Here is a 27,904-nt window from a genome sequence, read left to right on the forward strand (position 1 = left end):
TGCCCCCGCCTCGTTATCATTAACCCCCCGCCGCTAATTAACACGAAGCTGCATTTTCCGGCTCATTACCGCTCATTAACGCCCCGAGGGGCCCCCAGACGCATTTACCGGCTGGCTGCCGGGTTCAAGCACGACGCCCCCACCCCATAACCCTTCGCCCCCTCCTGAAGTCTTCACAGGACCCCCAAGGCCTCACGGAGACCCCCAAAATCCCCCCAAAGGTCTCCACAACCCCCCAAATCTCCCCAAAGTCCTCGTGGCTCCCCCTGACATCACCCGAAGGCCTCGCAGACCCCTCGCCAAAAGCTTCAGAGGACCCCCAAGGGCTCACAGACCCCCCTAAGCCCCCCCAACCCTCACAGAACCCCCCTAAAGCCCCCGCAGAGCGCCCCAAACCCCTCACAGAGCCCCCTAAGAGACCCCAACCCCCCCGATCCTCCCTCAAGCCCCCCCAAACCTTCACAGACCCCCCCTAAAGCTCCCACGGAGCCCCCAACCCCTAAGCCCCCCAAACCTCTCACAGCCCCCCCCAAGCGACCCCAGCCCCCCCAGATCCCCCCTCAAGCCCCCCAAACCTTCACAGGCCCCAGAGACCTCCCCCCCACACCCCTCAACCCTTCACAGACCCCCCCAAATCCCCCCAACCCCTCGGAGACCCTTCCCGAAGCCCATCCACAGCCCCCCAAAACCCTCACAGCCCCCCCGGCTCCTTCCGCCCCAGCCCTCTCCCAATTATCGTCCCAGGCAGTTGTGCAATGCCCCGGAGCGGGGGATCGAGGGGTGCGGGGGTTTTCCGGCATTGAGGCAGCTGAGGGAGCCGCCAGGGCCCGGCCACCACAGAATCTCGCAGAATGACAGAATCACAGAGAATGACAGAATTTTGGGGATCGGGAGGGACCCCCAACGGTCACCCGGGCCCATCCTCCTGCCACAGCAGGAGCCCCTCGGTCCTGTCCTGCAGCGCTGTCCCAGCGGGTTTGGCTGTCTCCAGAGGAGGCCCCCCCTCCACCCCTGGGCCCTGTTCCATGTTCTATCACCCTCACCACCAGGAAATTTATTAATTAACGTTAATGAGGGTAGCCCTCAGCCTCCTCTTCTTCTTCTTCCCTCGTGAGGGTGCCTGATGAGGGCATGAGGGGGAAGCCAAGGCTGTGCCCCCCTTTTTGGGTCTCCTCAAAAGAATAAATCAAAATTTTGAAGGAGTGGGGAGTGAAAAACAGGGTTTTGTGGTTGTAGAGCAAGCGGTAAAGTGAAAAATGTTAAGGATTTGGGTGGAAAAATGAGGGGTTACACCCCAGCCCTGTTCTGGGAGGAGAAAGTTTTATTTTGGGTGGTAAAATCCACCCTTTTCAGCCCAAAAGCTCCGTTGGAGGTGAGAAAACCTCCTTAGACCTTGCCTGGAGGAGTTTGAAAGGTTTAGGGGCGCGCTGTCATGGGGGATTTCTGCAAATTAGGCTGAGAGATCTTTCCAACCTTAAACATTTTATAACTCCAGACGCAAAAAAAACCCCTCTTTTTTTAAGGTCCAAACCCCACTTTTTTAAATCCAACCCTCCCTTTTCAAGACCCCAAATTCTCACTGCAGGATTAAACCCTCCTTTTTCACACCAAATCCCAATTTTCAGTGCTAGGGGACCCTGTCTTTAGGGTCCGAAGCCTCATTTTGGGGTTTTAAAACCTTTCCTTTCAGTTCTCAGTCCATTTGTGAGGGCTCAAGGCCGAGCCTGGGGGAAAACCTGCGCCCCATGGGGGGGATTCTGCTGCCTTGGGTGGTTTGGGGGAGATTTAGGGGTTTTGGGGTGTTCTGGGGGCTTTTAGGGGGGTTTTGAGGGGAGCTTTGTGCTTTTTTTTGGGGGGGGGGTGCTTTGTGAAGCTTTATTTTCGGGGGGGGGGGATCCTCGAGCATTGTGTTGAACCTCGAGTCCCACATTCAGTTTTTGGGACCAGGTGACCCTGGAGGTCTCTTCCAACCCTAACGACTGAGGACTGTAATTAGCAGAGCCCCCCCCGTTCCCAGAGCCCCCCCATTCCCTGACACGTCCCCGCGTCCCCCCCAGAAGCCACGGGCAGCCATCTCTCCTCAGCCCCTCTGTGCTCCGTGAGGGACCACAAAATGGCCGCCCTCCCTGAGGGCCCCCTCAGCCTCCCTGCTGGGCCCGGCCTGCGCCGTGAGGGGGGAGCCGAGGCTGTGTCCCCCTTTTTGGGGTCTCCTCGAAAAAAAATCGAAATTCTGAAGGACTGGGGGTGGAAAACGGGGTTGTGTGGTTTTAGAGCACAAAAGGGACTGTTGTGGTTTAACCCGGCCGGCAGCTAAACACCACACAGCCGTTCGCTCACCCTCCCCCCTCCCTCTCTGGGATGGGGGAGAGAAACGGGAAAGTGAAGCCTGCGAGCTGAGATAAAGACAGTTTATTAAGACAGGAAAATAATAATAATAATAATAATAATAATAATAATAATAATAATAACAATAATAATAATAGTGATAATGGTAATAGTATTAATAATAATAATGTGTAAGAAACAAGTGATGCACAGTGCAATTGCTCACCACCTGCTGACCGATGCCCAGCCTATTCCCGAGCAGCCGGCCCCCCCACCCCGGCCAGCCACCCCTATATATTGTTTAGCATGACGTCAGATGGTATGGAATACCCCTTTGGCCAGTTTGGGTCAGCTGTCCTGGGTCTGTCCCCTCCCAGCTCCCGCTGCACCCCCAGCCTGCCCGCTGGCAGGACAGAGCGAGAAGCTGAAAAGTCCTTGGCTTGGTGTAAGCACTGCTCTGCGACAATTAAAACATCAGCATGTTATCAGCGCTCTTCTCATCCCAATCCAAAACATAGCACCCTACCAGCTACTAGGAGGAAAATTAACTCTGTCCTGTGGAACCAGGACACCGAGTCTTCCCAAATTGTTCCCAGCCCCATCTGCTTTTTCCCAGATTACTTCTGTGGGCACCACGGTGAGGAGGAGCCAACGATGACCTTGGAAGCAGCATCGTTGAGAAGGTCCTGGAGGTCCTGGTGGGCAATGAGGTAAGGAGGAGCCAACGATGACCTTGGAATCAGTGTCGTTGAGAAGGTCCTGGAAGTGCTGGTGGGCAATGAGGTGAGCAGGAGCCAACGATGACCTTGGAATCAGTGTCGTTGAGAAGGTCCTGGAAGTGCTGGTGGGCAATGAGGTGAGCAGGAGCCAACGATGACCTTGGAAGCAGCGTCGTTGAGAAGGTCCTGGAAGTGCTGGTGGGCAATGAGGTGAGCAGGAGCCAACGATGACCTTGGAATCAGCGTCGCTGAGAAGGTCCTGGAAGTGCTGGTGGGCAATGAGGTGAGCAGGAGCCAACGATGACCTTGGAATCAGCGTCGTTGAGAAGGTCCTGGAAGTGCTGGTGGGCAATGAGGTGAGCAGGAGCCAACGATGACCTTGGAATCAGTGTCGTTGTGAAGGTCCTGGAAGTGCTGGTGGGCAATGAGGTGAGCAGGAGCCAACGATGACCTTGGAAGCAGTGTTGTTGAGAAGGTCCTGGAAGTGCTGGTGGGCAATGAGGTGAGCAGGAGGCAACGATGACCTTGGAAGCAGCGTCGTTGAGAAGGTCCTGGAAGTGCTGGTGGGCAATGAGGTGAGCAGGAGGCAACGATGACCTTGGAAGCAGCGTCGTTGAGAAGGTCCTGGAAGTGCTGGTGGGCAATGAGGTGAGCAGGAGGCAACGATGACCTTGGAAGCAGCGTCGTTGAGAAGGTCCTGGAAGTGCTGGTGGGCAATGAGGTGAGCAGGAAGCAACATTGTCCTTGGAAGCAGCATCATTGAGAAGATTCTTGGCTCCCACATCCCCCTGCCCCACAGCACTCTGCCCCACATCCCCCTGACCCCACCCCAGCCCCACACCCTGTGCTCCCACATTCCCCTGCCCCACATCTCACAGTACCTGGGTCACAACTGGGGCCGCAGCGAGGGTCTAGCAATCTGCATCTGGGAGGTTGGAGAGAAAGGAGAAGGGGACAGAGGTGAGATGGGTCCGGGGGGGCTGAGGGGTGTGGGGGGGGGTGTGGGGGGGGAGGGGTCTTGGGGGCACACTCCGGGATGTCGGTGTTGACCCGTTACAGCGAAGCTGTGAAGCTCCGTAGGCTGCCGCCTGTTGTTGACATGGGTGGGGGGCGATGGGGTGAGTGGTGGGGCTGGGGGAGCAGCTGTGGTCCCACCGCCCCCCCAGTGCTGCCCCCCGGAGCCCTCCCGACCTGGGTTGGTGGTGTTGCTGTTGTTGAGGACGAAGCCATCGGATGCCGTACAGGTGCCACCTTCGTTCTTGTACCGGCTCGCCTCAACGGTGGCCGGAGTGTTCCTGGGGGGCAGCACCAGGGGGCTCGGAGGGGGCAGAAGGACAGAGGAGGGGCTGTCCCCCCCCCAAGCCTGCCCAGATGTCCACCAACAACCCCATTCTGAACCCCAACCAAGCCCAGGTGTCTGCCACCAGCCCACGTGTCCGTCAACAACCAACCAACCGAAGAGACCCCAGACCATCCAACCCAATTAAACCCAGCCCAACCAACCCAATTAAACCCAGCCCAACCAACCCAACCCAACCCAACCCAACCCAACCCAACCCATCCAACCTAACCAAACCAACCCAACTCAACTCAACTCAACCCAAACCACCCCAACCCAACCAACCCAAAAGACCCCTGACCATCCAGCCCAATTAAACCCAACCCAACCCAACCCATCCCATCGCATCCCAACCCAACCCATCCCATCCCATCCCACCCCATCCCATCCCATCCCATCCCATCCCATCCCATCCCATCCCATCCAACCCAAAAGACCCAAACCCATCCAATCCTACTAAACCCAACCTAACCAACCCAACCCATCCAAACCAAACCACCCCAACTCACCATAACCCAACTCACCTCAACCCAACCACCCCAAACAACCCAATCTAATCTGCCCCAACCATCCCTGCCCCTCTACCTCTTCCTGCGCTTCCTCCGGATCACCAGCAGCACAGCAAAGGTGATGCAGGCAAGCACCACCATGGCCACCCCCCACAGGCCGGTGGCCACCTTGCTGACGCGCCCGGAGCACTGGGTGCCCGTGTACCAGTAGAGCGATTCATCCGGGCAGCTGCAGGGACAAGGAAAGGTCAGGCCCGGTGGTCCCAGGGGGCTGGGGGGGTGCGCACAGCGGGACGCGTGGTGTCACTCACAAGCACTGTGGCCCGGCGCGGGTGACGCGGCACTCTCCATGGTGGCAGTCGATGGTGCCGGGCGTGTTGGCCGTGCAGTTGGTGACGCAGCGGATGGTGCTGCTCGTGTTCAGCGCGTAGTAGTAGTCCTGGTAGCCGACGGGCGCCCGCTGCTGGCACAGTGCTGAGGAAGGGGCACGGGAGGGGGTCAAATGGGGTGGTGGGGTGCGTAGGGGTTGGTGGGGTGCATAGGGGGCTCAGGGGGCACATGGGGCTCCGTGGGGGCACCCCAGCCACCCAGGCCTCACCGTCAAATGAAGTGGACTTCGTCATGTTCTTGATGATGGGACTGGGTGGCACCCTGAAGCAGACTATGACTGTGGGGAGAGAGAGGCTGTCAGGGACCCTTCTCCGGGGCCTCCCCGAGGGGTCGGGGGGTGAGGGGGGAGGACGGGACACCCACAGTTGTTCTCGCAGTTGCTCTGGCTGTCAGCAATCTCCCGAAGCTTCTGCACCAGCTCCTGCGTCTTGTTCTGGAACTCCTCGGTCAGGTTGGGGCTGGCGGTGGTTCTGAAGATGACCTTGTGGTCCACGCTGAGGCTGGCGCCCACAGGGGAGGACACGGAGGCTCCCCTGGCCCTGCGCACCCGGGCTCCCCGCCTGCTGGAGGCCACCGGCCTGATGCGGAGGATCTTCATGCCCTCGTAGCCGGGCACGGAGCCATAGATCTTGGCCATCTGCCAGGGTGAGGGGCGCTGTGAGGACGGGTCCAGTGCAGCCCAGCCTCCCCTTGTGGTGCGCAGCCTTCCCTTGTGCTCCCAAGCTCCTCTCACGTTCCTGGTCTCCCCTGGCACAGCCCGGTCTCCCCTCACGCGGCCTGGCCTCCCGTCGTGCTCCCAGCCTCCCATTGTGCTTCCAGCCTCCCCTCGCACAGCCCGGCCTCCCCTCACACAATCCGGCCTCCCCTCGTGCAGCCCAACCTTCCCTCATTGCAGTCCGGCCTCCCCTCTCGCTCCTAGCCTCCCCTCACAGAATCCGGCCTCCCATCGTGTAGCCCAGCCTCCTCTCACGCTCCAGGCCTCCCCTCATGCTCCCAGCCTCCCTTTGAGCTCCCTGCCTCCCTTTGTGCTTCCAGCCGCCTCTCGCACAGCCTGGCCTCCCCTTGTGCTCCTGGTCTCCCCTTGTACTCCCAGCCTCCCATCACGCAGCCCAGCCTCCCCTCCTGTTCCCAGCTTCCCATTGCGTTCCAACCTCCCATCATGTAGCCTGGCCTCCCCTCGTGCTCCCAGCCTCCCCTTGCACACCCTGGCCTCACCTCCTGCTGGAAATGCCTCGCGAAGCTCTCATAGGCCTCCGAGCGGCGGTCCTGCAGCTCCTCCGTGTAGTCGAAGTTGGTGATGGTCACCACCACCTCCGTGTTGACCAAGATTGTCCCCTCGATGGCTGCGGGAGGCAGGAGCGGGGTGAGCGCAGGGGGACCAGGGCTGGGTGGAGGCCGTGGGCCGGGGGGAGGCCGCACTTACGGAGCTCGGTGGTGATGGAGTCCCTGGAGAACTCGCACAAGGGGCCGTAGAAGTCGGAGAGGCAGATGCACTTGGCACTATTGTAGGTGCCACCGTTCTGGCAGACCACTGGGGGGAGAGTGGAGGTCAGGGGGCACCCAGGGGTGGGGGTCCCGTGAGGAGACCCCGGGGAGGATGGGGGCGAGGTGCAGCGATGGAGGCCTGGGAGGAGGGAGGAGGGCGAGAGGAGGGAGGATGGGAAAGAGGTGGAGGCTGACCTGCAAGAACAGTGATCATGGTGGTGATTATGGTGGTGATTATGGTGGTGGTGGTTGGGGTGGTGGCTGGGGAGGTGGTGGTGGTCACTGGAGCTGTACTGGTGGTTACTGGCCCAGTGGTGGCTGAGGCAGGGAAAGAGGTTCCTGAATTGGTAGAGGTCACTGGTGTGGGGGTGTCACCAGATGAGGTTTCCTCAGTGGGGGGGGAGAGCCCGGAGGTCGTTTCTGTGTAGGGAGACGCTTCTGTGGAGACCAGCGGTGTGGAGGTTTCACGGAGCAATTTCCTTCATCGTCCGGAAATATCACGGTATTCCCTGCTATGGAGATGAGAAATCTGGAGTTAATCCTGGGGCTGCCGTCAGCACCTTTGGAGGCTTTGTGCTTTGTGGCGGCCGCCCCGTCCCGCACCTTCCCCCTTTGTACCCTCCGGCCTCGCCCCCGGCCTTCCCGCCACACCCCTCCCCCGGCCTCTCCCTCACTTGTGCTTTCATCTGACCCTCGTCTTGCTCCCGTTCACACATCCGTGGGATGGGTGGCGCAGAGGCCGCACGGGAGGACGTGGCCTCTGCTGTCCCAATTTGTGGTCTCTTCTGCCCAAGTTCATGGCCTCCCCTGTCCCAATTCTGGCCTCCGCTGTCCCAATTCTGGCCTCCACCGCTCCCAATTCATCATCTGCACTGCCCCGATTTGTGGTCTCCCCTGCCCCAATTTTGGCCTCCGCTGGCCCTCGTCAGTGCCATCATCGCGGGGTGGGGGGCTGTGGAGTGTCCCCATCCCTGTCCTTGTCCCCGTCCCCCTCCCCAGTGTCCCTGTCCCCCTCCCCAGTATCCCTGTCCCCGTTCCCACCAGGACAGTGCCACCTTGGGCCGTGGAGGCCGATTCCCCCCTCAGCCTCCCCAGCGCACCCTGAGGAGATGCCCCAGGGGAGGCCGCTCCCTCCTGCCCCCCACATCTGCATTTCGGTGTCCCCTGGCCGGGCTCCACTCTCCTACCACATCCCCGCGGAGGAGGAGGAGGAGGAAGAGGAGGAGGAAGGCCCGGATGCAAGCCCCCATCTTGGTGCCCCCCAGCCCCGCGGCGCTGCCAGCAGCATCCCGGTGCGGAGGCATGCCCAGGGCAGGAGTGGCGGTGGGGAACTTTGCCCCTCTGCGGGGAGGAGCTGCCCATCCCCGGGGTGGGTGGTGGTTGGGGGACGGGCCGTGCCCGGCCCAATCGTGGGCACCGTGACCGTGGGGACAAACGTGACGGTCCCCTCCCCGTTATCGGGGACAACCACGACGGCCCCCTCCCCGATATTGCCACCCTGGGGGTATCACGGTGTCCCGGGGAGGGGGTGTTTCTTCCTGTTTGGGGTGAATCTGACCCAAATTGGGAAGTGGGGGTTGGGGTTGGGGGATCGTAGGTTGATTCCAGCCATTGTGGGGTCTTCCCAGGTCGTGCCCAACCATCGTTGAGTTCTCCAAGATTAATTCCAACCACGTTGGGTGGTCCAAGATCATTTTCAACCATTGTTGTGTCCCCCAAGATCAACTCCAGTCATTGCTGGGTCCTCCAAGATCATTTGAACCATCGCTGGGTTGTCCAAGATCATTTCCGACCATTGTTGGATCTTCTAAGATCGATTCCTGCCATCGTTGGGTCCCCAAGGTCACTTCCAATCATGATTGGGTCCCCCAAGATCGATTCCGACCATTGCTGGGTCTTCTCAGACCGTTTTCAACCATGGCCAGGTGTTCCTAGATCACTTTCAACCACCATTGGGTCCTCCAGGATCATTTCCAACCATTGTTGGGTGCCCTAAGATCAATTCCAACCATCGTTGGGTCCTCCCAGGTTGATTCCGACCATCATTGGGTCCCCTGGGTTAGATTCCATCCACCGCTGCGTCCTCCAAGATCATTTCCAACCACTGTTGGGTCTTCTTAGACCATTTTCAACCATGGCCAGGTCTTCCAAGATCACTTCCAACCACCACTGGGTCCTCCAAGATCATTTCCAACCATCTTTCGGTCCCCTAAGATCAATTCCAACCATCTTCGGGTCCTCCCAGATGGATTCCAACCATCGTTGGGTCTTCTCACACAATTTTCAACCATGGCCAGGTCTTCCAAGATCACTTTCAACCACCATTGGGTCCTCCAAGTTTGTTTCAAATGACTGTTGGATCCTCCTCGATTGATCCCAACCATCACTGGGTCTTCCAAGATCATTTCCGACCACCATTGTGTCCTCTCAGACCAGTTTCAACTACGGCCAGGTCTTCCTGGATCGATTCTTGGGTCTTCTCAGGTCCCTTCCAGCCAAGGTTGCGGCCTCTCAAATCTTCTCCGCTCCCAGCCAGCTCTTCCCAAATTGTTTCTGGTTCCTCCTGGAGACTGAGAGCTCAGGGGTACGGATTAAAGGGCAGACATCCACTGTCGATACCACGGCCACCAGATGAGGAAGAGGAGGAGGGGAAGTCTTCACACAGCTCCAAGCAGCCTCTCGGTCTCCCTGGTTCTCCTGGAGCACTTCAACCACCCCGATACCTGCTGGGAAGACCAAACAGCGAGGCACAAACCGTCCAGGAGGTTCCTGCAGGGCGTCGATGACCACGATCACCATCTCAAGATGTTTCTCCACCACACAGGCGGCGGAGGAGCCAACGGGGAGACGAAGGACGAGCTGGAGACCTCGGCTGCAGCGACCGTGGGATGGCGGAGGCCGGGACCTCGCGGGAAGGAAGCCGGGCTCCAACCACCCCAATTTGCGGAAAGTTGGACTTCAGGGGTTCTCGGCCCCATAGATGTGGGTCTCGACCCCATAGGTGTGGGTCTGGGAGGGGTTTGTGCCCCATGGATGTGGGTCTAGGCCCCATGGACATGGGTCTGGGGGGTCTCGGCCCCATAAATTTGGGTCTGGGGGGTCTCGGCCCCATAAATTTGGGTCTGGAGAGGGTCTCGTCTCCATAGATGTGGGTCTGGGAGGGGTTTGTGCCCCATGGGTGGGGGTCTAGGCCCCATGGATGTGGGTCTGGGGGGGTCTCGGCCCCTTAGATTTGGGTTTGGGGGCTCTCAGTCCCATAGATGTGGGTCTGGGAGGGGTTTGTGCCCCATGGATGTGGGTCTAGGCCGCATGGGCGTGGGTCTGGGGGGTCTTGGCACCACAGATCTGGGTCTGGGGGATTTTGGCCCCATAGATGTGGGTCTGGGAGGGGTTTGTGCCCCATAGGTGTGGGCCTGGGGGGTCTCAGCCCCATAGATGTGGGCCCAGGCCCCATGGATGTGGGCCCAGGCCCGCCCCGGCCTCTGTCCACTTGCCATGGCAGCAGCGGCTGCCGAGCCCACCGGAAGCGGTAGCGGGGGCCAGGACTCGAAGCGGCACCGAGCGGGGAGAGGACAGGAAGCGGCGCCATGGTGAGCGGCCGCGGGGCCGGGGCTGAGGCGGCGGGAGGGGGGGGGACATCAGGTGGGGGGGGGGGGGGAAGGTCTCGTGGGAAGGGGGAGGTCACCTGGAGGGGGGGGTCACGTGCAGAGGGGGGCACAGCCCCTCGCTCCCCGGCCCCACGGCCCCGCCCCCACCCCACAGCCCCCTCATATCCCACCCCATAGCCCCCCCGCCCAACAGTCCCCCATTTCCCCCCACAGCCCCCCCCACAGCCCCTGCCCTGCCCCATAGCCCCCCGTACCCCCCCATATCCCCAGCCCAGCCCCACGTTTCCCCCCATATCACGCCCCACACCCCGTATCCCACCCCCTATCCCCCCCCTTTCCCCATATCTCGCCCCCTATCCCCCCAGCCCAGCCCCGTATCTCTCCCCGTAACCCCCACCCCACACCTTATATCCCCCACCCCCCCAAATCCCCTCCATCCCAGCCCCCAGTTGCCTTGCCGGGGCGATCGGCTCCGGGGCCGGCGTGTTCTGCAGCGGAGCGGGGGATCGGGACGGGCAGGGCTTTTTTTTTTTTCGGCGTCGAGGCCGCTCGAAGCACCCAAGGGAGCCGCCGGGAGCCCAAGAGATGGAGGCTGACGAGCTGAAGGCGGAGGCAGCGGCACCCCCTCCCCGGACGCTCAAAAGCAGCCCCTAGGGAGCACGAGCGACCAGGAGCGCGGCGACCACGGAGAGCAAGCAGCGTGTGGCATGTCAGCAGGGTGGGGAGCCGCAGTTCGCGCAGGCAGGGCAGGCAGGGAGGGCGGAGAGGGCAGACTTCCCCCCCACCCACCCATACGAACAAGTCCTCTGACGTCTGGCGACCGCTAGCTGGGCCGGGATGGCCTACGCCAGGCAGAGCGCTCTCGCGAGAACGTCTGTAACCCTCAGGGAGTGTGAGCGGGAGACAGACTGGTGGAGCGACTGCCTGCAGGGCCTGAAGGAGAGGGACCGGGGTGAGACCCCCAAATGGGGGTGGGCCCCCTGCCCTGTCGCTGTCGCTCCCCAGCCCCTCTGTGCTCCGTGAGGGACCCCAAAATGGCCGCCCTCCCTGAGGGCCCCCTCAGCCTCCCTGCTGGGCCCGGCCTGCGCTGTGAGGGGGGAGCCGAGGCTGTGCCCCCCTTTTTGGGGTCTCCTCGAAAAAGAAATCGAAATTCTGAAGGACTGGGGGTGGAAAGCGGGGTTTTGTGGGTTTAGAGCTTTAGAGCACATGGTAAACACAAAATTTCAAGGATTTGGGTGGACAAATGAGGGGTCGAACCCCAGCCCCGTTTTGAGAGAATAAAGTTTTATTTTGGTAAATTTCGTTTTGAGAGGATAAAGTTTATTTTGGTCACGTTTCATTTTGGGTGGTAAAATCCACCCTTTTCAGACCAAAAGCACCGCTGGAGGTCAGAAAACCTCCTTAGACCGTGCCTGGAGGAGTTTGAAAGGTTTAGGGGCGTGCTTTCATGGGGGATTTCTCCAGATTAGGCTGAGAGATCTTTCCAACCTTAAAGATTTTATCATTTCAGGCTGGAAAAACTCTTCTTAAAGGTCCAAACTCCCCTTTTTTAAATCCAACTCTCCTTTTTTAAGACCCCAAAACCTCACTGCAGGCCTTAAGCCCTCCTTTTTCACCCCAAACCCCATTTTTCAGCACTCGGGGACCCCGTGTTTGGGGTTGGAAGCCTCATTTCAGGGTTTTAAAACTTTTTTTCAGTTCCGAGCTCGTTTGTGAGGGCTCGAAACCAAGCCTGGAGGAAAATCCACGCCCTGTGGGGGGGATTCTGCTGCCTTGGGAGGGATTTGGGGGAGATTTCAAGCTAAAAAAAAAAAAAACTCTTTAAGGGACCACAAGATGGCCGCCCTCCCTGAGGGCTCCCTCAGCCTCCCTCCTGCGCCCGGCCTGCTCCAGGAGGAAGCTCTCCTGAAGGAGCGGTACCGGGGTGAGACACCCCAAATGGCGGTGGGCCCCCTGCCCTGTCGCTGTCCCCGCCCTCGCGTAGCTCCCGCAGCCGCCCGAGGGCGGCCCGGACCCGGCCTCGGCCCGGAGGAGGGACCCCGCGCTCGGCGGCCAGGGCCTGCAGCACCTGCTCCCGGTAAAAGGCCTCGGCGCAGGCCCCGTGGCCCCGGTAGCAGCCGAGGGAGCAGAGGCGGCGGTTGCAGCGGGGGCAGGTGTACGGAGCGGCGGCGGCCCCGCACCGCCCGCACGGGGGCATGGGCGCCGCCATCTTGGCTGCTCCGAAGGCGGGGCGCTCGGCTGTTTCCGGAAGCGTTCGGCGGCTTCCGGAGCGCGCTCGGAACGCTTCGGCTCTTTCCGGATTGGGTCGGGCAGGGGGGTGGGGATCGAGGCCACGCCCCCTCGCGGGGTGCCCTTTCCGAACGCGGCCGGCGCTCGGCTCTTTCCGTCGGCGCTCGGCTATTTCCGTCGGCGCCCCGCCCCCGCCGTCAGCGCTCGGCTCCTTCCGCCCCAGCCCCGCCCCCTGCGGACGCGCTCGGGTTTCTTCGGCCTTTTCCGTCAGCGCTCGGCTCTCCCCCCCCTCCCCTCGCCTCCCGGCCCAGCCCTGCGCTGCCCCCGCCTCGTTATCATTAACCCCCCGCCGCTAATTAACACGAAGCTGCATTTTCCGGCTCATTACCGCTCATTAACGCCCCGAGGGGCCCCCAGACGCATTTACCGGCTGGCTGCCGGGTTCAAGCACGACGCCCCCACCCCATAACCCTTCGCCCCCTCCTGAAGTCTTCACAGGACCCCCAAGGCCTCACGGAGACCCCCAAAATCCCCCCAAAGGTCTCCACAACCCCCCAAATCTCCCCAAAGTCCTCGTGGCTCCCCCTGACATCACCCGAAGGCCTCGCAGACCCCTCGCCAAAAGCTTCAGAGGACCCCCAAGGGCTCACAGACCCCCCTAAGCCCCCCCAACCCTCACAGAACCCCCCTAAAGCCCCCGCAGAGCGCCCCAAACCCCTCACAGAGCCCCCTAAGAGACCCCAACCCCCCCGATCCTCCCTCAAGCCCCCCCAAACCTTCACAGACCCCCCCTAAAGCTCCCACGGAGCCCCCAACCCCTAAGCCCCCCAAACCTCTCACAGCCCCCCCCAAGCGACCCCAGCCCCCCCAGATCCCCCCTCAAGCCCCCCAAACCTTCACAGGCCCCAGAGACCTCCCCCCCACACCCCTCAACCCTTCACAGACCCCCCCAAATCCCCCCAACCCCTCGGAGACCCTTCCCGAAGCCCATCCACAGCCCCCCAAAACCCTCACAGCCCCCCCGGCTCCTTCCGCCCCAGCCCTCTCCCAATTATCGTCCCAGGCAGTTGTGCAATGCCCCGGAGCGGGGGATCGAGGGGTGCGGGGGTTTTCCGGCATTGAGGCAGCTGAGGGAGCCGCCAGGGCCCGGCCACCACAGAATCTCGCAGAATGACAGAATCACAGAGAATGACAGAATTTTGGGGATCGGGAGGGACCCCCAACGGTCACCCGGGCCCATCCTCCTGCCACAGCAGGAGCCCCTCGGTCCTGTCCTGCAGCGCTGTCCCAGCGGGTTTGGCTGTCTCCAGAGGAGCCCCTAGAAGGGGGGAATTTTAAGGATTTGGGTGGAAAAATGAGGGGTTACACACCAGCCCTGTTCTGAGAAGATGAAGTTTCATTTTGGGTGGTAAAATCCACCCTTTTCAGACCAAAAGCTCCCTTGGAAGTGAGAAAATCTCCTTAGACCGTGCCTGGAGGAGTTTAAAAGGTTTAGGGGCGCGCTTTCATGGGGGATTTCTCCAGAGTAGGTTGAGAGATCTTTCCAACTTTAAAGATTTTATCATTCCAGGCTCAAAAACCTCTTTTTTAAAGGTCCAAACCCCACTTTTTAAAATCCAACCCTCCCTTTTCAAGACCCCAAATACTCACTGCAAGATTAAACCCTCCTTTTTCACACCAAATCCCAATTTTCAGTGCTGGGGGACCCTGTCTTTTGCGTCCGAAGCCTCATTTTGGGGTTTTAAAACCTTTCCTTTCAGTTCTAAGTCCATTTGTGAGGGCTCAAGGCCGAGCCTGGGGGAAAACCTGCGCCCCATGGGGGGGATTCTGCTGCCTTGGGTGGTTTGGGGGAGATTTAGGGGTTTTGGGGTGTTCTGGGGGCTTTTAGGGGGGTTTTGAGGAGAGCTTTGTGAAATTTTAGTTTCGGAAGTGGGGGGGGGGTCCTTGAGCACTGCGCTGAACCTCGAGTCCCACGTTCAGTTTTTGGGACCAGATGACCCTGGCGCCCGCCGGCGCCCGACGTGCGGAAGAGGCTCCTGGAGCTGCTCGTCCTCCTCACGGAGTGCTTCCCCCGCTCCGTGCTCATGACCGTGCTCTTCATCTGCCCGTCCCAAGAAAGGTACCGGCCCCCGAGCCTCCAGGGCACCCCAAACCGCAGCCCCCGGGGCTCCCCCGATAACCCCGCGGGGCCCCCGCCGATAACGCCCTCTCCGTGCCCGCAGCGCCTCGATGGACATGTGGGAGGTGATGTTTGCCGTGCCCGCCATGGCGAAGCGGCTCCTGCACGAGCTCCACCTGCTGCTGCACGACAGGAACATCCGCGAGTTCCTCGGGGTGGCCGAGGACCTCAGCCTCGTCCGCCTCAGCCTCCTCTACGCCCAGCGCCCCGAAGACCCCGTCCCCAAGGAGCTGCGGGACGTGGAGTGCCTGCAGCGCTGCCTCAGGACCGCCAACTTCCACCTGCTCTGGCTGGCGCTCAAAGGCCTGGCGGCGCTGATGGAGAGGCCGCAGCTGGTGAGCCTCCGCCCTCTTCCCCTCCCCGCTCCCGGCCTCGGCTGGCGGCGCGGCGGCCTCCTCACGCCCCGGTGTTTTCGGCGCAGGCCAAGGCAGGGCAGTGCCTGCTGCCGGACGTGCTGGAGACCCTGCAGTTCGGCAAGCCCCACATCACGGCGGCGGCCCTGGCGGTCTGCGGCAACATCCTCGGCATCGTGGAGAAGAAGGCGGCCAGCCTCACCGCCCTCGAGCTGGTCGACGTGGTCAAGCCTCTCCTGGACAACGTAAGCGGGAGGACGAGCCTCCGCGGCCCCGCGGCGCCCGCCCCGTGCCGGAGCCACGCAGCCGAAACCCCCCGTCCCCCTTCCTCTTCCTCTTCCCCAGGAGGCCGCCGCGGTGCGGGAGAGCTCCATGAAGCTCTTCAAGGCGGCCATGGAGCGCGTGCTGTGGAGGCACAAGACGCAGATGTGGAAGAAGGTGCGCAAGATCCTCGTCCCGCTCTACCTGCGCATGAGCGACGAGACCCACAGCGTGGCCAAGGTAAGCGCCGGCGACGGAGGCTCGCGGCGAGGCCGGAGGGCGCGAGGAGCCGGCGCCGAGCCCCGTGCCTCCGCTGCCTCGCAGGCCTCCCAAGAAGCCCTCATGGCGGCGGCGGAGCTCTTGTGGTGGGATGAGCTGAAGGACGTGGCCCACATGGAGCAGACCTGGAGGATCAGAGCGTGCCTGGTGAGGGCGGCCTCCGCGGCGAGGCTGGCGGGGGGCTCTCGGGGGCTCCCCGAGGTGGGTGGGTGGGGGGGGAAGAAACGGGGCCGGGGAGGCTCACCGAGCCTCGCGGCCTCTCCAGCTGCAGCAGGATCGAGACCGGGTAGAGAAGCGCCTACAGCAGAGCCGGGCGTACCTGGAGGACCCTCAGGCATCCGTGCGCGAGGAGACCGTGAGGTTCATCGGTGAGGCCACCTCCCTGCCCCAGCGGCCTCCGCAAGAGGCCCCGCGGCCTCCCCTCGCCCTGCCCGGGGCGGAGGCTGACGGGCGGCTTTGCTCCTAGGGCTCGCCGCGGAGCTCCTCCAGGACCAGAGCGAAGAGAAGCTGCGCGAAATCATCGACAGTGAGTGAGGGGAGCACTGGAGGCCGGGCGGGGGAGGACTGGAGGCCGGGCCTCCGCCCCGGGGGAGGCGCGGTGGAGGCTGGGGGGGGGAACGAATCGGGGGGGCCGCGGGGCGCTCGGAGCGGCTGCTCCCCGCGTTCCTCCCGGCTGGGGGGCTCCCGGAGGGGTCTCCGCGGCCCGAGCGGAGGCTCCAGCCTCTCTCCGTCCTCCCGCAGTCCTGCAGCCCATGATGCACGACGCGGCGCCCTCGGTGCGCGCGGAGACCTCCCGCACCATCCAGGCCCTGCTGCAGCATCGCAAGTGGCTCCAGCGGCTGCCGGTGCCGTGGAACCCGCTGGCGGCGCTCTGCTGCTGGCCTCGAAGGCGCCGCCAGAGGCCGAAGACCGAGCCCCAGCCCGAGGAGAGCCCAGAAGGTTCCGGCTCTGAAGGGACGTCCAAGGACCCATCCCCCTGCCAGAGCAAGGACGACTAGCTCACCTCACGGCCGCAGGGGGTTCGGATGCCTGCAGAGGAGCCTCCGCACCCCCCCCGGGCAGCCTGCTCCACGTTTTGCCGCCCTCACCACAAATAAATTTCGTCCCCATGTTTGTCCGGTGCCTCCTGCGTTCACCCCTCGGCGTCCTCCGAGCTAAGGACCCCCTCGGCCTCTCCTCCTAAGGGAGGCGCTCCGCAGCCTCCATCATCCTCACAGCTCCGCGCCGGCCTCCCTCCTGTGCCCGGCCTCCTCCTTTGGTGCCTGCTGAGGTGGCCTCCAAGGAGACGGGGGGAGCCCAACCTTAAAGACTTTATAATTTCATGTGAAAAAAAAAAAAAAACCCTACTCTTTTTTTTTTTTTTACGGTCCAAACCCCACTTTTTTTTTTTTAAGTTTTGAGCAGTTAAAGTTTTGATAGGACAAAGTTTATTTTGGTCACGTTTCATTTTGGGTGGTAAAATCCACCCTTTTCAGACCAAAAGCACCGCTGGAGGTCAGAAAACCTCCTTAGACCGTGCCTGGAGGAGTTTGAAAGGTTTAGGGGCGCGCTTTCATGGGGGATTTCTCCAAATTAGGTTGAGAGATCTTCCCAACCTTAAAGATTTTATCGTTTCAAGCTGAAAATAAACCTCTTTAAGGGACCACAAAATGGCCGCCCTCCCTGAGGGCCCCCTCAGCCTCCCTGCTGGGCCCGCCTGCACCGTGAGGGGGGAGCCGAGGCTGTGCCCCCCTTTTTGGGGTCTCCTCGAAAAAGAAATCGAAATTCTGAAGGACTCGGGGGTGGAAAACGGGGTTTTGTAGTTTTATGGCACGCAGTAAAGAGCAAAAGTTCAAGGATTTGGGTGGACAAATGAGGGGTCACACCCCAGCCCCATTTTGAGAGGAGAGAGTTTTCTTTGGGTAAATTTTGTTTTGAGAGGATAAAGTTTTGAGAGGACAAAGTTTACTTTGGTCAAGGTTTATTTTGGGAAAATCCACCCTTTTCAGCCCAAAAGCTCTGTTGGAGGTCAGAAAACCTCCTTGGAGGTCCAGAGTTTAAAAGGTTTAGGGGCGTGCTTTCATGGGGGATTTCTCCAAATTAGGTTGAGAGATCTTTCCAACCTTCAAGATTTTATAATTTCATGTGAAAAAAAACCTCTTTTTTTAAGGTCCAAACCCCACTTTTTAAAATCCAACCCTCCCTTTTCAAGACCCCAAATTCTCACTGCAGGATTAAACCCTCCTTTTTCACACCAAATCCCAATTTTCAGTGCTAGGGGACCCTGTCTTTAGGGTCCGAAGCCTCATTTTGGGGTTTTAAAACCTTTCCTTTCAGTTCTAAGTCCATTTGTGAGGGCTCAAGGCCGAGTCTGCGGGAAAACCTGCGCCCCATGGGGGGGATTCTGCTGCCTTGGGTGGTTTGGGGGAGATTTAGGGGTTTTGGGGTGTTCTAGGGCCTTTTATGGGGGTTTTGAGGGGAGCTTTGTGCTTTTTTTTGGGGGGGGGTGCTTTGTGAAGCTTTATTTTCGGGGGTGGGGGGGATCCTCGAGCACTGCGTTCAACCTCGAGCCCCACATTCAGTTTTTGCGACCAGGTGACCCTGGAGGTCTCTTCCAACCCTAACGACTGAGGACTGTAATTAGCAGAGGCCCTCCCGTTCCCAGAGCCCCCCCATTCCCTGACACGTCCCCGCGTCCCCCCCAGAAGCCACGGGCAGCCATCTCTCCTCAGCCCCTCTGTGCTCCGTGAGGGACCACAAAATGGCCGCCCTCCCTGAGGGCCCCTCAGCCTCCCTGCTGGGCCCGGCCTGCGCCGTGAGGGGGGAGCCGAGGCTGTGCCCCCCTTTTTGGGGTCTCCTCGAAAAAAAATCGAAATTCTGAAGGACTGGGGTGGAAAGCGGGGTTTTGTGGTTGTAGAGCACGCGGTAAACACAAAATTTCAAGGATTTTGGGTGGTCAAAATGAGGGGTCGAACCCTAGCCCCGTTTTGAGAGAATAAAGTTTTATTTTGGTAAATTTTGTTTTGAGAGGAGAAAGTTTTGAGCAGTTAAAGTTTTGATAGGACAAAGTTTATTTTGGTCAATTTTCATTTTGGGAAAATCCACCCTTTTCAGACCAAAAGCACCGTTGGAGGTCAGAAAACCTCCTTACACCGTGCCTGGAGGAGTTTGAAAGGTTTAGGGGCGCGCTTTCATGGGGGATTTCTCCAGATTAGGTTGAGAGATCTTTCCAACCTTAAAGATTTTATCATTTCAGGCTAAAAAAAATCTTTTTAAGGGACCACAAAATGGCCGCCCTCCCTGAGGGCTCCCTCAGCCTCCCTCCTGTGCCCGGCCTCCTCCTTTGGCGCCTGCTGAGGTGGCCTCCAACGAGACGGGGGGAGCCCAACCTTAAAGACTTTATAATTTCATGTGAAAAACAAACAAGCAAACAAACAAAAAAAACTACTCTTTTTTTTTTTTTAAGGTGCAAACCCCACTTTTTAAAATCCAACCCTCCCTTTTCAAGACCCCAAATTCTCACTGCAGGATTAAACCCTCCTTTTTCACACCAAATCCCAATTTTCAGTGCTAGGGGACCCTGTCTTTAGGGTCCGAAGCCTCATTTTGGGGTTTTAAAACCTTTCCTTTCAGTTCTAAGTCCATTTGTGAGGGCTCAAGGCCGAGCCTGCGGGAAAACCTGCGCCCCATGGGGGGGGATTCTGCTGCCTTGGGTGGTTTGGGGGAGATTTAGGGGTTTTGGGGTGTTCTGGGGGCTTTTATGGGAGGCTGACGAGGGTGTGGGGTGTGGGAGCTGAGGCCGTGCCCCCCCTTTTTGGGGTCTCATGGCCGGGCGGGTGCTGTCGTTGGGGTCCCTTTGAGACCCGCGCCATGTCACGACATAAAAGCCGTCGCCGCCTCGCCGCCCCCCCAGTGCCTGTCAGGACAGGGCAGGAGCGAGAGGGAGCGAGCCGGAGACCCCCCCAAACAGAGCTCTGGCCGGAGTCCCAGCCTCAAAGGACCCCAAAAAGTTTGGGATCTGAAGGTACCTCCCAAGGATCACCCACCCCAATGCTGGGGACCCCCTCACCCTGGGGGGCTCCTCCTTGCCCCAAATTGCTCCCCATCGCCCTGAGAGGCTCATCCTCACCCCGAGGGGCCCCCCACCACCCCGGGGGTCTCCCCTTCACTTTGAGGGGCTCAAACCACCCCAAGGAGCTCCGCAGCACCCTCGGGGCCCCCGCTCACCGTGGGGGGCTCCTTCTTACCCCACGTTGCTCCCCATCACCCCGAAGTGCTCCCCACCACCCTGGGGGTCTCCCCATCACTCTGAGGGGCTTCTCACCACCCCATGGGCTCCCCACAAACCCCAGGGGCTCCCGACCATTCCCCGAGGAGCTCCCCACCACCCTGGGGGGCTCCTGCTTACCCCACGTTGCTCCCCATCACTCCGACGGTCCCCCCACCGCCCCGAGGGGCTCCCCTTCTCTCTGAGGCCCTTGCCTGCAGGAGAGCCGTGGAAAGGATCTGCAAAGTGGGCGAGTTCCTGGCCAAGTGCTCGTGGCTGCGGGGCAAGGGCTCCGAGCCCCCCAGGGAAGCCCCAAGTCCCCAGAGCAAAGCTCTGAGAGACCACAAAATGGCCGCCCTCCCTGAGGGCCCCCTCAGCCTCCCTGCTGGGCCCGCCTGCACCGTGAGGGGGGAGCCGAGGCTGTGCCCCCCTTTTTGGGGTCTTCTTCAAAAAAGATCGAAATTTTGAAGGACTGGGGAGTGAAAAATGGGGTTTTGTGGTTGTAGAGCACGTGGGAAACACAAAAGTTCAAGGATTTGGGTGGACAAATGAGGGATCAAACCCCAGCCCCGTTTTGAGAGAATAAAGTTTTATTTTGGTAAATTTTGTTTTGAGAGGAGAAAGTTTTGAGCAGTTAAAGTTTTGATAGGACAAAGTTTATTTTGGTCAATTTTCATTTTGGGAAAATCCACCCTTTTCAGACCAAAAGCACCGTTGGAGGTCAGAAAACCTCCTTAGACCGTGCCTGGAGGAGTTTGAAAGGTTTAGGGGCGCGCTTTCATGGGGGATTTCTCCAGATTAGGTTGAGAGATCTTTCCAACCTTAAAGATTTTATCATTTCAGGCTAAAAAAAATCTTTTTAAGGGACCACAAAATGGCCACCCTCCCTGAGGGCTCCCTCAGCCTCCCTCCTGTGCCCGGCCTCCTCCTTTGGCGCCTGCTGAGGTGGCCTCCAACGAGACGGGGGGAGCCCAACCTTAAAGACTTTATAATTTCATGTGAAAAACAAACAAACAAACAAAGCAAAAAAACTACTCTTTTTTTTTTTTTTTAAGGTGCAAACCCCACTTTTTTAAATCCAACCCTCCCTTTTCAAGACCCCAAATTCTCACTGCAAGATTAAACCCTCCTTTTTCACAGCAAATCCCAATTTTCAGTGCTAGGGGACCCTGTCTTTAGGGTCGGAAGCCTCATTTTGGGGTTTTAAAACCTCTCTGTGCTCCCCTCTGTGCTCCGTGAGGGACCACAAAATGGCCGCCCTCCCTGAGGGCCCCTCAGCCTCCCTGCTGGGCCCGGCCTGCGCCGTGAGGGGGGAGCCGAGGCTGTGCCCCCCTTTTTGGGGTCTCCTCGAAAAAAAATCGGAATTCTGAAGGACTGGGGAGTGAAAAATGGGGTTTTGTGGTTGTAGAGCACGTGGGAAACACAAAAGTTCAAGGATTTGGGTGGTCAAAATGAGGGGTCGAACCCCTAACCCATTTTGAGAGGAGAAAGTTTTATTTTGGTAAATTTTGTTTTGAGAGGATAAAGTTTTGAGAGGACAAAGTTTTCAGAAGACATGGTTTTACTTTGGCAAATTTTTATTTTGGGAAAATCCACCCTTTTCAACTCAAAAGCTCCGTTGGAGGTCAGAAAACCTCCTTAGAGCGTGCCTGGAGGAGTTTGAAAGGTTTAGGGGCGCGCTTTCATGGGGGATTTCTCCAGATTAGGTTGAGAGATCTTTCCAGCCTTAAAGATTTTGGGGGAGATTTAGGGGTTTTGGGGTGTTCTGGGGGCTTTTATGGGAGGCTGACGAGGGTGTGGGGTGGGGGAGCTGAGGCCGTGCCCCCCCCTTTTTGGGGTCTCATGGCCGGGCGGGTGCTGTTGTTAGGGTCCCTTTGTGACCTGGGGGTGGTCCCTTAGTGACCCGCGCCATGTCACGACATAAAAGCCGTCGCCGCCTCGCCGCCCCCCCCAGTGCCTGTCAGGACAGGGCAGGAGCGAGAGGGAGCGAGCCGGAGACCCACCCCGCGTGGAGCTTCATTCCCTCCCTTCGCGCCCCCCTCACCATGGCAGACAAACCCCCCCCCGAGCGGCCCCGCTTGGCCTGGGTGGACAGCTGGGCCACCCCCATTGAGGAATCCTCCGACTTCCTCGAGGTGAAGCAGGAGGAGGAGGAGGAGGAGGTCGTGCCGCTGCCGGGCCGTGAGTGCAGAGAAACCCCCGCCACGAACGCGCCGAGCTCCCCCGGGGGGGGGCTCGCCGCCGCCCCTGCCGCCGCTCTCCCCTCATGGCCCCCTTCGCTGTCTCTCCCCCAGCCTTCGACGACCTGGCCGTGTACCAGGAGGAAGAGGAGGCCGTGACCACCATTGACGCCTTTGTAACCAACAAGCAAAAGGTAAAGGCGACCCCCGTGGATGCTTGGGGGCTGGGGGGGGGGCTCCCGGCCGGGGCTCCCCCCCCTCACCGGGGGTCTCCCGCAGAGCCACCTGAGCGAGGAGCAGAAAATGAAGTTTCTGGAGAGCGTCTGCAGCGTCTGCACCACCGCCCGCGAGAAGGGGCTGTCGGCGGGCCTCGACTGCTTCTGTCGCCGCACCGACGTGGCCAGGCACATCGAGGTGAGAAGGGGGTGAGGCGGGCGGCCGGGGGGGGGCTGCTGCAACCTTGGGTGCCGCCGGGGGCTGGGGGCCGGGTGCCAGCTCCCGTCCCGCTCCCCTCCCGCAGATCGTGCTGGCGTCGGAGCCCCAGGACCAGCTGCAGTCTCCGGTGCGAGAGCAAGCCATGCTGGCCGTCGCCGCCTTGAGGTACGCGCCCGGGGCCGCCTCCGGCCTCGACCGAGGGTTCTTGGGTTCGGGAGGCCGGGCCTCGCCTCGCGCCCTCTCCTCGAGGCCGGGCCTCAGCTGCGGCCTCACTCCCCCCCCCTCTCCTCGCAGCACGGTGCAGGTGATCAAGGTGAGGGAGATGCTGCGGCTGCTCGACACCTGCTTCCAGAGCGTCTTCCTGCTGCCCCCCAAGGAGAAGCTGAACGCGCGCTTCTATGTGATGGTGGGTGCCGGCGCCCCCTCCCCTCCCCGCCCTCCCCTCCCCGGGGGGTTCCCCAGGGCCCTTCCCGGGGCGCCCCCAGCCCCACGCTCACCCCACGCTCGTTCCCCCCCCACTCGCAGACCATGCACGCCGTGGACAGCATGCTGCAGCTGCTGCTGCTCAGCCCGCCGGCCACCAAGCTCCCGGAGAAGCTGCAGAGCGTCGTGCAGGTCTGTCCCGCGCCCGGCTGGGGGGCTTCTCGTCGTCCTGGGGGGCTTCTCGTCACCCCGAGGGGCTCCTCCTCACCCCAGGTTGCTCCCCCCCACCCCGAGGGGCTCCCCTTCTCCCTGAGGGGCTCCCCCCCACCCCGAGGGGCTCCCCTTCTCTCTGAGGGTCTCTCCCCCACCCCGAGGGGCTCCCCTTCTCCCTGAGGGGCTCCCCCCCAGCCCCCCCAGCCCCCAGCCCCCAGCCCTCCCGAGCCCCGCCGGCAGCTCGCTTTTCTCCTCGCAGGCCCTGATGCGTTTCTGCACCTCCGCGAACGCCCTCGCCCGCAGGAGAGCCATGGAAAGGGTCTGCAAGCTGGGCGAGTTCCTGGCCAAGTGCTCCTCGCTGGAGGTGAGCGGCTCCGCCACCCCCGGCCGCGTCGTTCCCCCCCCTTTCCCCGCAGCCCCCAGAGCCTCGAGGCCGGGGCCTCCTCCCTCCCCGGCCTCCTCTTCAACCTCCTCCTCGCCTTCCGCAGCCCTTCGGGAGGTACCTGAAGATCTCGCAGAGGACGGACCTCATCCTCACCTGCCTGCAGCTTGTGACAGAAGGCGTGTGCGACGAGGACCAGCACTGGGTCTCCTTTCTGCTCGACGCGACCACCCGAGACCCCATCAGCTGGCTGGCGGACGTGAGAGCCCCCCCGCCCTGAGCCCCCTCCCCCGGCCTCGACGCCCCCCCCGGCAGGGAAGGAAAGGAGGCCGCTTTTCACCCCCCCGCGTCCCCCCGGCAGGTCCCGCACTTCGTCAACTTCTTCTTCAAAACGCTGAAGAAGCAGCCGGCGCCCGACGTGCGGAAGAGGCTCCTGGAGCTGCTCGTCCTCCTCACGGAGTGCTTCCCCCGCTCCGTGCTCATGACCGTGCTCTTCATCTGCCCGTCCCAAGAAAGGTACCGGCCCCCGAGCCTCCAGGGCACCCCAAACCGCAGCCCCCGGGGCTCCCCCGATAACCCCGCGGGGCCCCCGCCGATAACGCCCTCTCCGTGCCCGCAGCGCCTCGATGGACATGTGGGAGGTGATGTTTGCCGTGCCCGCCATGGCGAAGCGGCTCCTGCACGAGCTCCACCTGCTGCTGCACGACAGGAACATCCGCGAGTTCCTCGGGGTGGCCGAGGACCTCAGCCTCGTCCGCCTCAGCCTCCTCTACGCCCAGCGCCCCGAAGACCCCGTCCCCAAGGAGCTGCGGGACGTGGAGTGCCTGCAGCGCTGCCTCAGGACCGCCAACTTCCACCTGCTCTGGCTGGCGCTCAAAGGCCTGGCGGCGCTGATGGAGAGGCCGCAGCTGGTGAGCCTCCGCCCTCTTCCCCTCCCCGCTCCCGGCCTCGGCTGGCGGCGCGGCGGCCTCCTCACGCCCCGGTGTTTTCGGCGCAGGCCAAGGCAGGGCAGTGCCTGCTGCCGGACGTGCTGGAGACCCTGCAGTTCGGCAAGCCCCACATCACGGCGGCGGCCCTGGCGGTCTGCGGCAACATCCTCGGCATCGTGGAGAAGAAGGCGGCCAGCCTCACCGCCCTCGAGCTGGTCGACGTGGTCAAGCCTCTCCTGGACAACGTAAGCGGGAGGACGAGCCTCCGCGGCCCCGCGGCGCCCGCCCCGTGCCGGAGCCACGCAGCCGAAACCCCCCGTCCCCCTTCCTCTTCCTCTTCCCCAGGAGGCCGCCGCGGTGCGGGAGAGCTCCATGAAGCTCTTCAAGGCGGCCATGGAGCGCGTGCTGTGGAGGCACAAGACGCAGATGTGGAAGAAGGTGCGCAAGATCCTCGTCCCGCTCTACCTGCGCATGAGCGACGAGACCCACAGCGTGGCCAAGGTAAGCGCCGGCGACGGAGGCTCGCGGCGAGGCCGGAGGGCGCGAGGAGCCGGCGCCGAGCCCCGTGCCTCCGCTGCCTCGCAGGCCTCCCAAGAAGCCCTCATGGCGGCGGCGGAGCTCTTGTGGTGGGATGAGCTGAAGGACGTGGCCCACATGGAGCAGACCTGGAGGATCAGAGCGTGCCTGGTGAGGGCGGCCTCCGCGGCGAGGCTGGCGGGGGGCTCTCGGGGGCTCCCCGAGGTGGGTGGGTGGGGGGGGAAGAAACGGGGCCGGGGAGGCTCACCGAGCCTCGCGGCCTCTCCAGCTGCAGCAGGATCGAGACCGGGTAGAGAAGCGCCTACAGCAGAGCCGGGCGTACCTGGAGGACCCTCAGGCATCCGTGCGCGAGGAGACCGTGAGGTTCATCGGTGAGGCCACCTCCCTGCCCCAGCGGCCTCCGCAAGAGGCCCCGCGGCCTCCCCTCGCCCTGCCCGGGGCGGAGGCTGACGGGCGGCTTTGCTCCTAGGGCTCGCCGCGGAGCTCCTCCAGGACCAGAGCGAAGAGAAGCTGCGCGAAATCATCGACAGTGAGTGAGGGGAGCACTGGAGGCCGGGCGGGGGAGGACTGGAGGCCGGGCCTCCGCCCCGGGGGAGGCGCGGTGGAGGCTGGGGGGGGGAACGAATCGGGGGGGCCGCGGGGCGCTCGGAGCGGCTGCTCCCCGCGTTCCTCCCGGCTGGGGGGCTCCCGGAGGGGTCTCCGCGGCCCGAGCGGAGGCTCCAGCCTCTCTCCGTCCTCCCGCAGTCCTGCAGCCCATGATGCACGACGCGGCGCCCTCGGTGCGCGCGGAGACCTCCCGCACCATCCAGGCCCTGCTGCAGCATCGCAAGTGGCTCCGGCGGCTGCCGGTGCCGTGGAACCCGCTGGCGGCGCTCTGCTGCTGGCCTCGAAGGCGCCGCCAGAGGCCGAAGACCGAGCCCCAGCCCGAGGAGAGCCCAGAAGGTTCCGGCTCTGAAGGGACGTCCAAGGACCCATCCCCCTGCCAGAGCAAGGACGAGTAGCTCACCTCACGGCCGCAGGGGGTTCGGATGCCTGCAGAGGAGCCTCCGCACCCCCCCCGGGCAGCCTGCTCCACGTTTTGCCGCCCTCACCACAAATAAATTTCGTCCCCATGTTTGTCCGGTGCCTCCTGCGTTCACCCCTCGGCGTCCTCCGAGCTAAGGACCCCCTCGGCCTCTCCTCCTAAGGGAGGCGCTCCGCAGCCTCCATCATCCTCACAGCTCCGCGCCGGCCTCCCTCCTGTGCCCAGCCTCCTCCTTTGGTGCCTGCTGAGGTGGCCTCCAAGGAGACGGGGGGAGCCCAACCTTAAAGACTTTATAATTTCATGTGAAAAAAAAAAAAAAACCCTACTCTTTTTTTTTTTTTTACGGTCCAAACCCCACTTTTTTTTTTTTAAGTTTTGAGCAGTTAAAGTTTTGATAGGATAAAGTTTATTTTGGTCACGTTTCATTTTGGGTGGTAAAATCCACCCTTTTCAGACCAAAAGCACCGCTGGAGGTCAGAAAACCTCCTTAGACCGTGCCTGGAGGAGTTTGAAAGGTTTAGGGGCGCGCTTTCATGGGGGATTTCTCCAAATTAGGTTGAGAGATCTTCCCAACCTTAAAGATTTTATCGTTTCAAGCTGAAAATAAACCTCTTTAAGGGACCACAAAATGGCCGCCCTCCCTGAGGGCCCCCTCAGCCTCCCTGCTGGGCCCGCCTGCACCGTGAGGGGGGAGCCGAGGCTGTGCCCCCCTTTTTGGGGTCGCCTCGAAAAAGAAATCGAAATTCTGAAGGACTCGGGGGTGGAAAACGGGGTTTTGTAGTTTTATGGCACGCAGTAAAGAGCAAAAGTTCAAGGATTTGGGTGGACAAATGAGGGGTCACACCCCAGCCCCATTTTGAGAGGAGAGAGTTTTCTTTGGGTAAATTTTGTTTTGAGAGGATAAAGTTTTGAGAGGACAAAGTTTACTTTGGTCAAGGTTTATTTTGGGAAAATCCACCCTTTTCAGCCCAAAAGCTCTGTTGGAGGTCAGAAAACCTCCTTGGAGGTCCAGAGTTTAAAAGGTTTAGGGGTGTGCTTTCATGGGGGATTTCTCCAAATTAGCTTGAGAGATCTTTCCAACCTTCAAGATTTTATCATTTCAGGCTAACAAGCAAACAAACAAAAAAAACTACTCTTTTTTTTTTTTTTTTTAAGGTCCAAACCCCACTTTTTTTTAAAGTTTTGCGCAGTTAAAGTTTTGATAGGACAAAGTTTACTTTGGTCACGTTTCATTTTGGGTGGTAAAATCCACCCTTTTCAGACCAAAAGCACCGTTGGAGGTCAGAAAACCTCCTTAGACCGTGCCTGGAGGAGTTTAAAAGGTTTAGGGGCGCGCTTTCATGGGGGATTTCTCCAGATTAGGTTGAGAGATCTTTCCAACCTTCAAGATTTTATAATTTCATGTGAAAAAAAAACTCTTTTTTTAAGGTACAAACCCCACTTTTTAAAATCCAACCCTCCCTTTTCAAGACCCCAAATTCTCACTGCAGGATTAAACCCTCCTTTTTCACACCAAATCCCAATTTTCAGTGCTAGGGGACCCTGTCTTTAGGGTCCGAAGCCTCATTTTGGGGTTTTAAAACCTTTCCTTTCAGTTCTAAGTCCATTTGTGAGGGCTCAAGGCCGAGCCTGGGGGAAACCCTGCGCCCCATGGGGGGGATTCTGCTGCCTTGGGTGGTTTGGGGGAGATTTAGGGGTTTTGGGGTGTTCTGGGGGCTTTTAGGGGGGTTTTGAGGGGACCTTGTGTTTTTTGGGGGGGGGTGCTTTCTGAAGCTTTATTTTCGGGGGGGGGGGGATCCTCGAGCATTGCGTTGAACCTCGAGTCCCACATTCAGTTTTTGCGACCAGGTGACCCTGGA

At 60.7% G+C, this 27,904-nt stretch overlaps 3 protein-coding genes and 1 long non-coding RNA gene across 12 annotated transcripts; 3 read left to right on the plus strand and 1 right to left on the minus strand.

The window, feature by feature from the left end:
• Window positions 1-2,394: 2,394 nt before the first annotated feature.
• Window positions 2,395-12,633, minus strand: LOC125179673 (mucin-3A-like). 8 transcript variants are annotated; one of them, XR_010827354.1, is made up of 12 exons: window positions 12,444-12,633; window positions 6,963-7,279; window positions 6,706-6,813; window positions 6,498-6,625; window positions 5,646-5,919; window positions 5,491-5,559; window positions 5,204-5,366; window positions 4,969-5,121; window positions 4,236-4,339; window positions 4,073-4,132; window positions 3,926-3,969; window positions 2,395-3,787 (listed from the first exon to the last, which is right to left on the minus strand). XR_010827354.1 is itself a non-coding variant. In XM_066987390.1 (11 exons), the coding sequence occupies exons 2-10, from the start codon at window positions 6,979-6,981 to the stop codon at window positions 3,956-3,958; spliced, it is 1,032 nt and encodes a 343-aa protein (XP_066843491.1). In that variant the 5' UTR covers window positions 6,982-7,279; window positions 10,829-10,968; the 3' UTR covers window positions 2,395-3,750; window positions 3,926-3,955. The 8 variants fall into 8 exon arrangements, 2 of the variants coding, with proteins under 2 accessions (XP_066843491.1, XP_066843492.1); XR_010827352.1 differs by lacking the exon at window positions 12,444-12,633 and adding an exon at window positions 10,834-11,068; XR_010827350.1 differs by lacking the exon at window positions 12,444-12,633 and adding an exon at window positions 10,829-11,063 and having other exon boundaries at window positions 6,963-7,276.
• LOC136788721 (uncharacterized) lies at window positions 9,974-11,673 on the plus strand. Its single transcript, XR_010827355.1, has 2 exons — window positions 9,974-10,357; window positions 10,920-11,673. It is a non-coding gene; the product is annotated as an uncharacterized lncRNA (long non-coding RNA).
• Window positions 12,634-14,494: 1,861 nt separating the features above from the next.
• LOC136788841 (maestro heat-like repeat-containing protein family member 7) lies at window positions 14,495-16,790 on the plus strand. Its single transcript, XM_066987553.1, has 8 exons — window positions 14,495-14,723; window positions 14,827-15,118; window positions 15,205-15,381; window positions 15,482-15,637; window positions 15,722-15,823; window positions 15,942-16,044; window positions 16,143-16,202; window positions 16,418-16,790. Exons 1-8 carry the CDS (start codon window positions 14,689-14,691, stop codon window positions 16,672-16,674), a joined length of 1,182 nt encoding a protein of 393 aa, XP_066843654.1. The 5' UTR covers window positions 14,495-14,688; the 3' UTR covers window positions 16,675-16,790.
• Window positions 16,791-20,042: 3,252 nt separating this feature from the next.
• LOC136788750 (uncharacterized) lies at window positions 20,043-26,135 on the plus strand. Of its 2 annotated transcripts, XM_066987426.1 has the most exons (16): window positions 20,043-22,103; window positions 22,217-22,296; window positions 22,382-22,516; window positions 22,623-22,702; window positions 22,832-22,943; window positions 23,063-23,152; window positions 23,433-23,537; window positions 23,662-23,814; window positions 23,917-24,071; window positions 24,175-24,466; window positions 24,553-24,729; window positions 24,830-24,985; window positions 25,070-25,171; window positions 25,290-25,392; window positions 25,491-25,550; window positions 25,766-26,135. In XM_066987426.1, the coding sequence occupies exons 1-16, from the start codon at window positions 21,833-21,835 to the stop codon at window positions 26,020-26,022; spliced, it is 2,328 nt and encodes a 775-aa protein (XP_066843527.1). In that variant the 5' UTR covers window positions 20,043-21,832; the 3' UTR covers window positions 26,023-26,135. The 2 variants fall into 2 exon arrangements, with proteins under 2 accessions (XP_066843527.1, XP_066843528.1); XM_066987427.1 differs by lacking the exon at window positions 23,063-23,152.
• Window positions 26,136-27,904: the final 1,769 nt, after the last annotated feature.

This window comes from Anser cygnoides, chromosome W (assembly GCF_040182565.1).
Source record: "Anser cygnoides isolate HZ-2024a breed goose chromosome W, Taihu_goose_T2T_genome, whole genome shotgun sequence".
Classification (NCBI taxonomy): Eukaryota; Metazoa; Chordata; class Aves; order Anseriformes; family Anatidae; genus Anser; species Anser cygnoides.

Coding starts and splice junctions, on each gene's coding strand:
- LOC125179673 (XM_066987390.1), bottom strand. Junction 6,626..6,705: donor CTCCATCACCACCGAGCTCC/GTAAGTGCGGCC, acceptor TGCCTCCCGCAG/CCATCGAGGGGACAATCTTG. Junction 5,920..6,497: donor CGAGGCATTTCCAGCAGGAG/GTGAGGCCAGGG, acceptor TCACCCTGGCAG/ATGGCCAAGATCTATGGCTC.
- LOC136788841 (XM_066987553.1), top strand. CDS start 14,689: ATGACCGTGCTCTTCATCTGCCCGTCCCAAGAAAG. Junction 15,119..15,204: donor TGATGGAGAGGCCGCAGCTG/GTGAGCCTCCGC, acceptor TTTTCGGCGCAG/GCCAAGGCAGGGCAGTGCCT. Junction 16,045..16,142: donor GGAGACCGTGAGGTTCATCG/GTGAGGCCACCT, acceptor CTTTGCTCCTAG/GGCTCGCCGCGGAGCTCCTC.
- LOC136788750 (XM_066987426.1), top strand. CDS start 21,833: ATGTCACGACATAAAAGCCGTCGCCGCCTCGCCGCCCCCCCCAGTGCC. Junction 24,730..24,829: donor TCAAGCCTCTCCTGGACAAC/GTAAGCGGGAGG, acceptor CCTCTTCCCCAG/GAGGCCGCCGCGGTGCGGGA. Junction 24,986..25,069: donor AGACCCACAGCGTGGCCAAG/GTAAGCGCCGGC, acceptor GCTGCCTCGCAG/GCCTCCCAAGAAGCCCTCAT.